Here is a 12,365-nt window from a genome sequence, read left to right as displayed (position 1 = left end):
GAATAATAAATCAAATAGGGGTTAAATGGATGAATAACACCATTAAGCTTGAGTTGCAAAAAAAGAAACAACTATGGAGGGAATTTAAGGAGAAGGGTGACCGGCAGGCACATGAACGGTATAAAGCGCAGGCCAGAAGGGTGACGAGTGTGGTAAGAAAAGCAAAAAAGGATTACGAAAGAACATTGGCCATGCAGGCTAAAGAGAATCCTAAACAGTTTTTTAGATATGTAGCAAGTAAAAGGAAAAATGTACATGGCAGATTGATTTTAAAGAATGCCGATGGTAGGGAGGTAACTGAATCAGTTGAGATAGTTGAGTTAATGAGTGAGCACTTTGCAAAAGTATATCATCCAGGTGGTGACATTGCAGAAACGAATAAACCAGTAGATTATACGGGAATTGTGGTTAATGAAGCGGAGGTGAGTAGTCTATTGCATAACCTCAATGTCAATACATCTGTGGGATTGGATGGTATACCAGGTCGTGTTGTACGAGAAGCAGCTAAAGAATTGTCAGTACCCTTGACCATTTTGTTTAATTTGAGTCTCGGGTCTGGGTTAGTCCCGAGCGGGTGGAAAGAGGGGAAAATAGTTCCACTGCATAAAGGTGGTTCTAAGACTGCTGTTGTAAATTACCGACCGATTAGCATATCAGGAATCTTTGTCAAGGTCTTAGAGAAAATAGTCAAGAGGAAAATATTGGATAGAATGATTGGATAGAAGAAAATGGGATACTGTATCAGGGACAGCATGGTTTTGTGAAGGGTAAGTCATGCCTCAGTAACTTGCTCACGTATTATAACACAGTGACGGCTGAACTGGATAAGGGTAATGCGTTTACGGTGATTCTACTGGACCTTGCCAAGGCCTTTGACAGGATTCCACATGGAATTCTAATCAGTAAATTGCAGCATATGGGAATGGACATAGGGTTGGTGAGATGGATAGGAGGGTGGTTGACGGAGAGATATCAGAGAGTGGTTTACTCGGGAGTAGAGTCCACAAGACGGCCTGTGACTAGTGGTGTGCCACAAGGATCTGTTCTTGGACCACTGCTGTTTAATTTGTTCATAAATGATATAGGAAATGATCTGAGAGGAACAGTTCATTTGTTTGCGGATGATGCGAAGTTGGGTAGGGCAATAGTGAATGCAGATGACGTCAAAATTTTGCAGGATGATTTGGATAGATTGGAGGTCTGGGCTAAGGAGAATGGATGTCAGTTTAATGTGGCAAAATGTAAGGTTATGCATTTTGGGGGTGAAAAGATTGGCGGCAGTTTACTGCATTGGTGGAACCCTGCTCCAGGAAATTGATGAGGCACGAGATTTAGGAGTGTTGGTAGATAAGGAATTGAAATTTAGGGGACACATTGCAAAAGTGACCAAAACAGCTCATCAAATCACTTGGTTGCTGAAGAATACATTGACAAGCAGAGACAAGCAGGTTATTGTTCCTCTCTATCGAGCCTTGATAAGACCCCATCTAGACTACTCTGCTCAGATTTGGTCACCTAGGTTTCTTCTTGATGGGGAGGAGGTGGAGAGGATCCAGAGGCGAGTGACCAAGACGATAGCAGGTCTGTGGAATGAACCGTATGAGAACAGGTTGAGGATTTGTGGGTTGCAAAAATTGGTTGATAGGCGGAGGAGGGGAGATATGATTGAGACATTCAAATTACTGAAGGGTTTCTATAAAATTAATTCAGAAGATATTTTTGAGAACAGGGCTGGTTGTGGGAGGACTAGGGGACATCCATGGAAACTGGGCAAAAGTGTGGTTAGTAAAGGTGTTAGAGCTGGGTTCTTTACTTTTAGAGTAGTGAATGAGTGGAATGCGCTCCCTGAGTCTGTGGTGGATGCTGTGACAGTGAATGAGTTTAAGGCGAGGTATGATAGATACTGTATGAATGTCAAATAGTTGTGAGGAATATGATTTGGGGCCTCCCTCGATGAGTCTAATGACTCCCTGGAGTTGCCCGTAATAATAGTAATAGTAATAATCTGATTTCACCTTTTTTTTTACCATCCTGATTACTCTTCTGGCCTGTGTTTTATATAGTTCATGAGCTTGCTGCTCACTTTTCTTCTTAAATTCCCTCCACAAGTTTTTTTTTTTGCAACTACTGTTTTAATGATATTGCTCATCAATTTAATTCCTATGCTATTTATCCTCCTAACTCCTAGGTATGTAGTCTGCTATTCTTTCCTTCAAACATCTTCTTTCAATTTGTCATCCCATAGCACTGCTTCAAACAGTCTCCTGAGTTGTTGTAATAACTATCTCTATATTTCTATATTTCTTTAGTGAAAACTCCACACATTTAGCCACCTCCCAGTTAAAAACTGCATGATTGCTCTCACTAGTTGGCAGCAGCATAGCCATCTTGGTTATAGTTGTCTATTGAAATCACAAGATGCAGCATAGTAATTCTCCTGGTACCTTTATTCACATGCTATCTTTAGTAAATTATTTCTTGGTAGTTGCATAAATTCTGTTTCTTCCTTCCAATCTGTCTCCGTAGGTTGAAGTCTTCATCCATAATAATTACCTACCATCCATCCACCCACTGGGTTTATTATTGATGCATGCCATTCATATAATCTTTTTCATTCCCTGCCCTATAACAGCATTTGATTATATATTTTGTCATGTTATCCTCTACTCTATCTCAGTGCTTCCCAAACTTATGGATGCTAAGGCCCCCTTTGGAAAAATTAAAATATTTCATGGCCCCCCCAATCAAAAAAAAATCGTAATACAGACATATATTATTATAATATTTATTGTATTTATATTCAATACAATTTATATTCAAAATTTGGGTTTGTAATCTTTTTTGTGTTTCTTATCAATACCTTTGAAACGAAACTTATATGAATAAGCATATATTTACTAATATTCATTAATCGCCAAAATACGCAAGAAGCAAAATTTGTTAACCAAACACCAATGTGTGATTTTTTCATTAAAATATAAAAAAGAACAAAAAAGAAACAATAAATAATAAAAATTAAATTTGTTTCTTTTAAGATTAAAAAAAATCTACTGTCTTAAAACATTTAAAATTTTTTTCATTATTTTATGGCCCCCAAGGGGACCACACCTCACAGTTTGGGAAGCGCTGCTCTATCTCATACCAGATAACTCAAATGCACCACTTATCACCTCACTGATCTCCTGTTGAACTCTTACTCTTTTTGGTTATAATTCTTCTGCAGTCATCAACAATAACTCTTCACCAATCCAGTTAGCTTTGTTTTACCTGTCCTGAAAATACTGTAGCCTTCACATTTTGTATGAGCAACTATATCCTCTTCTATCAGCCATGTCCCATTGATATCTATAACTTTTGACCAGAAAGAACTGACCAATGCCAGAAACTCTCTCTTGTTCCGATTGCTTCTGGCATTAGTGTACCTAAAGTATAGTAGTCTCCTAGGTCCACAACTATCTTTATACTTTTTACAGACCATCCCATTCTGATCTGCTATCTCAATAACTAAATTCAGCCCTTTCTCTCCCCCCTCCCCCTTGCCTTATTTGGTACCCATTCATCCTAATAGCTGTAGTTTCTCTGATTTTATACTTCTAATCTAACTCCAGTCAGCATCCATTTTTTTCAGGACTCCTAACACCAAATCCATTCAAGTGCAAACTGTCAGCCATATATAACTCCTTCCATTGATCAAATTTACTTTCTCCTGCACAACCAACATTGATTTATCTGCACTCATGATTCCTCCTTGTCAGCTTGCCTCTATCATATCATGTGGTGACAGACTCACTATCTTTACACTCTCACCTTTGCTACCAACAATAACTCTTTTATATCTGTTTCATTCCACACTTTCCACCTTCCAGTTCATTTATACTTGACACTTGGGAAGCATTATTTCATCACACTTTAATTAAGCACTCCTCTTATCAAAAATTTTCTCACCTTAACCTCTCTTTCCTTCTCAGTTAAGCATTTCTTTATCTTCCATTACACCTCTCTCTTCTTTTTCAGCAGCTTCACATGTTCAGATGTTTTAGCAGTCTCTCACACTTCATCCTGTAATTAGTATGCATAAATGTGAACTCTCATTATAGCCAACTCAATACTAATTAATTCAACTTAATTCTAATCTATATTAGTATCCCTCACTCTCTCTTTTCTAATTTCTCTCAAATTGTTTGTAAGTCTTTATATCTTTCATTCAACCCTTCATTCTTTACTTTCACACTTTCTTTGCACCTTCTCATTTCCTATCTCATTCACTTTCATTCCCTCTGTTACTCCCACCCAATCTCTCCTTTGCTCTCTCTCTCTCGCTATGTCACTGTCACTTTCCTCTTCTTCTTTTTCTTGCATCGGCTAATCTTATCTAAACTGTCCTAATCTCTCTATTCACTGCTTTCAGCATGGTCCTCATTATCTTCCACCACCTTTCTGACCACCCCTGTATGTCTCTCTCTCTCTCTATGGAAGGAAGGAAGGGTAGAAAATGTAGCACCAGAAAGCAATAGTAGGTTATTCTGACAGGACTTTGGAGCAGCAATAAAAGTTTGTTTATTAGTACTGTCAATTCTGAATGGACAGTTGTCCCGTGCATATTTCTTCCAAAAGCCTTTTGAGGACAAGGTCTGATTCCTGTCTCTCAATTTCTCCAACTGTATTGAATCCTAGCCAGAAGGTAAAAGAAATGACAATTTTAACATTGAAGGCATTGTCTTGAAATACAAATTGACTGAAGGAATATGTCGATCAGATATCTAATACAAAGACTTGTATTCTCATGTAGCTTCATATGATTATTCTGGGTGAATTTGGTGGAACATCTGCAGTAGATGTCACGCTGATGTTGTGACAATGCCTTCCAAGGATGATGAACTAAATCATGCAACTCTTACTGAGCGACTGCATCCAGACCTTGAGGTTGCTGCTCTTGTAACTGATGATTACTGACCTAGTGTTAGCAGTCACTCCAAATATATAAATCATCATGGACTACTGTCTTAATTTGAAGGATTGCTTCATCAATAGATGAAACAGGAGCCTCATCAAATAAGACAGGTACCTGGAGTTTAATGTCTTGTACTATACTATGAACAGTCTGAGTGGATGTGAAAAACTTGGATAGTATAGAACATGAAACTAATGCTTGACTAGTGTTTAAATTATGCACTCCAGAAGATGACCTCAGTATGAATGTGAAAATGTTGTAGTAGCTATAAGTTGTTTTTTTATGGTTAAGGTTAATGATAATGCTGAATGTATAACAATTGAAAAAAAAAATACAGGCCTTTTAACAGAATTTCATATTTTATTTCATAATATTATGATATATATATTGTTTAAATAAGTAATACATATATAGCATAGCTTAGTTGGATAATGAAATTTACTTTTTTTTTTTCAGGATCTAAGTATAGGTACAAATAGTTTATCACATAATTCCCACCAATCAGAGCCTCCCCCACAAATAAGAGCACCGCTTACACTTTCTTTAACCACATCCAATGGACCAACTTCTGTGGGATTAATAACAGAAGAGAAACCTGAAAGTAAACAATCTTCACCTCATAATAACCGCAGGAAAGCACATCGCGGAAGTGAATGGGAGATACTTGAAGGACTGCGTGATGGACAGAGATGTGAGGAAAAGCCAGACAAATATGAGGGTTATCTTATGAAAAGGAGAAAATGGCCTCTTAAAGGATGGCATAAAGTAATCAATTTATACTTTTTTTATTTCAAGTTATAAGCATTTAAAAATTCCTTATTAATTTTATGTTATTTTATTTTTCTTATAATAATCACTCAAAAAGTTTGTAAACCTGTAACACATTAGTCATGTTATTGACTAGATATTACTTACAAAAAAATAAAATTAATGACTGATCATAATGCAACAGGTACAAAAGTAAATATTTTAATTACAATGTTTAACCTACATAATTGAGGCATTTTCAAGGTTAATGAAACAAAGCCATACAATTCATAATCAGATACAGAAAGATGTATATACATAGTGATATACTTAGGTTTTTGCAAAAGATTTCGATAGATTATCACATGATGAGTTGATAGTTAAACGGAAATATGAGGTTGGATAATAGATAAAGGATTAGAGATTGGCTATTGGATAGGTATCAGCAAGTTGTGTATGGAGGGAGCAATATCTCAGAAGAAGAAAGCCACTTGTGGTGTGCCTCGGTGGTCTGTTTTAGAGTGATTGCTGTTTATCAATATCATTAACACGGGGGAAAGTTTGAATGGGGATATTCAGCTGTTTTTTCAGATGATGCAAAGCTATAGCTGTACAAGGAGACTTCAATTGACTAAGTGAATGGCATGAAAGTGGCTGCCAGTTCAGTGTTGTCCAGTGTAAGTATTTACAACTCTGAAAACAAAGATAAAATGTAAAGTGTGCAATTAGGGGAGATATATTGTAGGAGGTGGAGGAAATAAAAGATCTGGTAGGTGATGGTGGATTGGGACCTAAAAAAGGACACATTGCTAAAATTATAGGGACAGTACAATGAATTCTGGCAATGATGTGGAGGACACTGACTTCCAGTTGATCCATGGAAGCTGTGTAAGGAGGGTGTGAGCAAAAGAGTTAGAAACAGGTTTTTTGCATGGAGAGTGGTGAATGATTGGCATGTTCTGCTTGATAGTGTGATTACTACAGAGAATGTGAATGTATTTAAGGCAAAGTGTGATAAACTGTATATGACTGAGGGACTTCTCACAGTGAGTTTTGGATTCTGAGGAGGTTGTAAGATAATAATAAATAAGAACATGAAACTTCAAAGACGTATTTAATTCTTCTGGTTACATCCTCTGTATGTATTCAGGGGGACAAAGTTTTGCTTTTGCTCTAGTGTCATCCTCCTAGAGGATGACACTATCCCAAATCTATGGTAATTTTTTTACAAGTAAATTTGTTTAAATTAGAAGTGGTCTGCAGAATAAATGCAGCTGTAATCTTTTGCTTTTGAAGCAGATTTTTAGAGTAATGGGTTTTCTCCTTGTTACTGCATGTAGGATGTTAAACACATCGTCTGCTAATCTATTTTTTCCCTACTGATTCAAAATTATATAATTTTATTGTTCATTTCCATGTTTAGCAGAGGATCTTTTTACAATAAATTTTTAAATATATGAAAGAAATTTTACATTCCTTACCATATATTGGCAGTATATCCTTTACACTCCTGGTATTGATAATGGGTGGACTTGTCTTTAGGAAAGTGGATAACAGAAGCCAGTTTAAATATTGGTTTATAAGTGTTTTGTAATGATAATGGTAAGTACTTTCTAGAGGACATGGACTAGTAATTACTCAAATCATTTCACTTCAAATTAATTCACTTGTTCTAGTCAGTGAGACATTTGTTTCTTGTGTCTTCTCTCCATGGGAATTTTTACATAAAGATATGCAAAAATTCTCATGGAGAGAAGACACAAGAAATAAATGTTTCTCTGACTATGTCATCAAATGTCAATTGATAGTGATATCATCACACCAGTTCAGAAAGGGTAATTATATCACATGGAAAAGAAAAGTGCATAAGAAAGAATCAAAGTCAAACAGGTGAACTGTACACTAAAACATATAAATATGAGACATTTTCTTTGGATTTTATTGGACCATGATTTTTTATATAAATATATGTATACAATCGTCAACCAGTTTCGCCACTAAATATGAGGTGAAGTTGGTTGACGATTGTATACATATATTTATATAAAAAATCATGGTCCAATAAAATCCAAAGAAAATGTCTCATATTTAGTAAAAAGGACCAAATATCAACAATCAAAATAAAAAAATATATAAATATTATACAAGAAATGTGAGTTTTGTAGAAAGGTATCAGGAAAATGAAGTGATAAATATTAACAATGTGAGGAAAGATAACAAAGGTGTTCTGGCAAATTTCAAAGTAGTGAAAGATAGTGTTTGGAATGAGATCATGAAAGAAGTAGCTGAACGTAATGTGGGTGATGAAGAGTGACAATTAGAAGTGAAATAGAGCACTTAATTGGTGTCCATCACTGGACAAAAACAAGAGCTAGAGACTGGAGAAAAAATTATCATGTGGTACAGCAGGTGGGAGATTGAAAGAAAAAGTGAATAAGGAAAGTGTGAAAATACAAGAAACTGGATATAAGGATACGGTATTGTATGGAGATTTGATGAGAAAGTGATGAATGCATTTAGTATACCTCTTATCATCGAATCTCCATGCAAGATGATGTGAGAAGGGAGAAATGGAAGAGATGATTGTTATGGCTGGAACAAGTGATTTGAAAGGGGCGAAATATGCAGAAAGGGAAGATATGAAAGAGTTGTTGAAAGAAGTGAAAATGAAGAGTAAAGAAATAAATATTGTGAGTCTGCTTCCTTGGTATGATAAGACAGAGTTGAGAAGAAGGGCCATGATTGTTAATGAGTCAATGAGAAGATTGTGCAGGGGGAATGGTATGCAGTTTACAGATTTGTAGAGTGAATTTGATGGATGAAAGGACTTACATATTCCTGACAGAACACATTTAAATCATTGAGTTAGATGTTTGGAGAAAGTGTTGTTTAGTGAGTGTTTGCAAGTGCAAAACCAGGGAAACTAGAGATATTAGGGAGATGCAATCAAGCATGAGTCTGGCCATCCCTGGAATAATTACACATGTGCACAGAAATGATTATGCAATGCTGAATGGATTTCAGAGATATTTAAATAGGTTGGTAATAACATTACACAAGGATAATTGTGGGTACAAGAGGATGTTGAAATGCATGCACATGAATGCCAAAAGTATCATGAATAAGGGAGAGGAGATTTTGGCATTGTTAGTCGACTTGGCCAAAAATTATTTGCATCAGTGAGACCTGGTTGCCAGAAAATGATTTAGTTACAGGGATAGAATATAAAGGGTATTGCATTTTCAGGGAAGATAGAGGGACTAGGACAGGAGGTGGGGTATTGCTGACGATAGCCGAAGAACTACAAGCTACAAAATTAGAAGGTCTGGGAAAGATGGTTCATTTGAGTCCATCTGGTGTGAGATAGAGGCCAATGATACAAAATATATTGTTGGTTGCTGCTGTGGACCAGATGGTCTACAGGAAGATGTAGACGTCATGTATCAGCAGTTAACACAATGAGTGCAGATCAAATAATTATAACGAGAGACTTCAACTATGGGGATGTAGATTGGAGGGTGCAAAGGGTGCGTGGCAAGATGGAAGTGAAATTTATACAGTTGCTAAGAGATAATTACCTGAAACAAAATGTTATAGAGGGGATCAGCATCAGAAAATATATCCATATCAAAGTAGACACTCTGCCTCCAATTGGATAGTGACCATGATATCTTGTTCTGGAAAGTTGCCAAATGTGGAATTCTCATGCCAAGAAAGGATTTATGTTGAACTATAAGCTGGTAATTGTGACAGACTTAGAAGGCATCTTGGAGTAGTACCATGGCTTCAGAAGCTGCAAGGAAAGAATATCAGTAGTGCATGGAAAGTGGTCAGAGATTGCTTGAGAGTAGCAGTATCAGCCTGTGCATACCCAAGGTCAAGATGATAAACCAAGTTGGAATTAAGTGGATGAGTAGGGATATAAAGCAAGAGCTGCAAACAAAAGAAAACATTGTGGGTGGGAATATAAAGAAAAAAGTGATCAACATACTCATGAACAGTACAAAGCAAGCAAGAAGGTGTGACTAGTATAGTAAAAAAGGCCAAATCAGATGATGAGAGAAAATCAGCTTAGCAGGCTAAAGTAAACCCAAAAGAGTTTTTCATTATGCAGCAAACAAGAGGAAAAATGACTATGGTAGGATGGTTTTAAAAATGCTGATGGCAGGAAAGTGACAGAGGCAAAAGAAATAGTTGACTTACTCAGTGATTGTTTTGCAAAGGTATATCATCCAGGTGGTGATTTTGCAGTTGCTGACGATGGCATGTCAGCTCATGTATTGCGTGAATCTGCAAGAGAATTGGCATTGCCTCTAATGAAGTTGTTCAATCTAAGTCTTAGCACTGGTGGCTTCCAGGGAGTGAAAAGAGGGTAAGATAGTTCCATTGCATAAAGGTGTCTCCAAGACAGATATATAAAACTTACTGCTTATTTATTTATCCTCTTTGTGCCTGATAGCACATAAGGCCGAGATCCTTTTCTTCCAGATACCTCTGTAATGAGCCACCAATTCAGCTGCTCTCCAGCTCTTCCAGCAAGCCAATCTTCTTTCCTTTTTTGTCATTCTCTGCCAAGTTAATTTAGGGTTTTCCATTTTCCTTCTGGAATCCATGTCAGAGCAAAAATATTTTAAAAATTTTATCAGCCATTTGGTTTGAAAACTATTTAATTTAGTTTCCTGTTTTAGGGTTAGCTTTCATGTCTGATCCATATAATAATACAACCTTAACATTGCTATTGAAATCTTTATTTTGGTTTTATTATACTATTTTGAAGATTTCCCCATATTATTTAATTTTCTGATTTATTTATTTAGCGTATGGCTCACACATGACACACATGAAAAGTGTTACATTACAATAATCATTTATATATATAAACATAATACTTAATAGACATATTTTGGAGGGTGGGGAAAGGACGAGAGGCCATCCTGGGAAGCTGAGAAAGAAGGCCACTAAGAAGGAGGTGAGGACTAAATTTTTCTCTCATAGGGTGGCGCATGATTGGAATGGATTGTCATTGGATGTTGTGAGTGCAAGCAGTGTGAATGAATTCAAGAATAAGTATGATAGCTGGTGTGTGTAGTATGTGGCCTTCCTCGATGAGTCTCTGACTCCCTGGAGGTCTCTCTTAATAATAATAATAATATGTACTATAATAATACAGTCATAAAAGAGATACTCAAGAATAGACTACAACTGTATGTCTAGGTTTATTATCCAGTCAACTGCACTTGGTGTAGCATGAATGAAGTCCAACAGTATGCACGTTGGACACATTCTACTGTAATATGATTGATTGTCTGGCTGGGTGATCCACAGTCGCACCTGGGTGAGGCAATCATGCCCCATTTGTAAAGCTGGTCTGTACATCTGCCATGATTTGTGTGAATTCTGTTAAGGGTACACCAAGTTTTCCGAGGTAGGTCAAAACCCGAAGGCATCTGTGTTGGGTCCACTAATTCATGGAAGTCCCCTGTTGAAGTGTTGCACCATGATTCTTTTCACTTCTCCTTCATGCTAAAACTTGTCTCAACAATATTTTTCGCCATAAAGATTGGAGAGTGCCTTGACTTTAGTCTATTTATTTCTAGGGGAACTGCAGAGAACTGACTAGGGCTTCTGACATAATGTCCAATTCTCACCTTCTCGTGGTGCACCCTGTTGGGTATCTACCTGAATGCTGAACTAACGAGGATGGGCTGGCAATTTGGGATTTAGCTGACCAAATTGTATTCTTATTGGTTAAACCAAAATAAAAAATGATGGTACAACATGACAAAATTTCATGCTGGCTGGGGCGTCAACTGGTTAAACAAGGCCCCCGTTGTTTTCTCCAGGGCAAACAGCAAAAAGTCAGTTACTAGAACAAATCTAAAAACACACCCCAACTCAACATCACCCGAGTTAAAGATCAGTACTATCAACATAAGAAGCCTGAATGGCAAAGAAATGGAGCTAGCTGAGGAATTAGATAAGTACCAGATTGACATAATAGGGGTGACTGAAACAAAAAAGACAAAAACTGGTGAGATCTTTCTGAGCAATAAATACAAAATGTTATATTCAGGCAATGACAATCAAGAAAAAGAAGGAGTAGCCATAGTATTCAACACAAAATATGAGGCTAATCTTCTTGAATGGCAGGCAGTCTCAAGTAGAGTGATGTGGGCAAATATGAGAATGGGGAACTGGACAGTGAGACTTATTTGTGCCTATGGTCCCACAGAAGGTTCTACTAAGGTAGAAGTGGAGGAATTTTTTGAGGCTTTAGAAAAAGCAACTGACACAATGAAAAAGGAAAAGTTGGTTCTTGTTGGGGATCTGAATAGCAGAGTAGGAAATGATTGTGAGACATACAAAAATATTTTGGGAAATTCGGAGAAAAGAGCAATGCTAATAATAATGGCAAATACCTGTTGGATTTCTGCTCAGGACATGGACTGGTTATTACTAACACCATGTTCCAACATAAAAATGTGCACAAATTCACATGAAGAGAAGAGGCAAGGAATAAGAAAAGTCTCACTGACTATGTTATTGTTGATAGTGATGTTTTCTCCCTGGTGCAGGACACCAGAGTGTACAGAGGATTTGAAATTGGAAGTGATCACTATTTAGTCTTGAGCAGGATAAAATTGAATTTCATATTGAAAAGAATAAC

General features: G+C 36.9%; 1 protein-coding gene across 5 annotated transcripts in view; it reads left to right on the top strand.

Annotated features, from left to right (window-relative positions):
- The window catches only part of LOC150109624 (oxysterol-binding protein-related protein 6-like), a 695,026-nt gene that overhangs the window by 244,096 nt on the left and 438,565 nt on the right, over positions 1–12,365 (top strand). For all 5 annotated transcript variants that reach the window (XM_090409290.1, XM_090409281.1, XM_090409257.1 and 2 more), the window contains one exon: positions 5,408–5,716. In XM_090409290.1, coding sequence (XP_090265416.1) covers positions 5,408–5,716 — 309 coding nt within the window. The remainder of the gene's footprint in view (positions 1–5,407; positions 5,717–12,365) is intronic.

This window comes from Typopeltis vanoorti, chromosome 2 (genome assembly GCF_054136105.1).
Source record: "Typopeltis vanoorti isolate ZY-2024b chromosome 2, IOZ_Tvanoo_1.0, whole genome shotgun sequence".
NCBI classification, from domain to species: Eukaryota; Metazoa; Arthropoda; class Arachnida; order Uropygi; family Thelyphonidae; genus Typopeltis; species Typopeltis vanoorti.
Note: the sequence above shows the minus strand (reverse complement) of the source record. Positions and strands in the feature narration are given on the sequence as shown.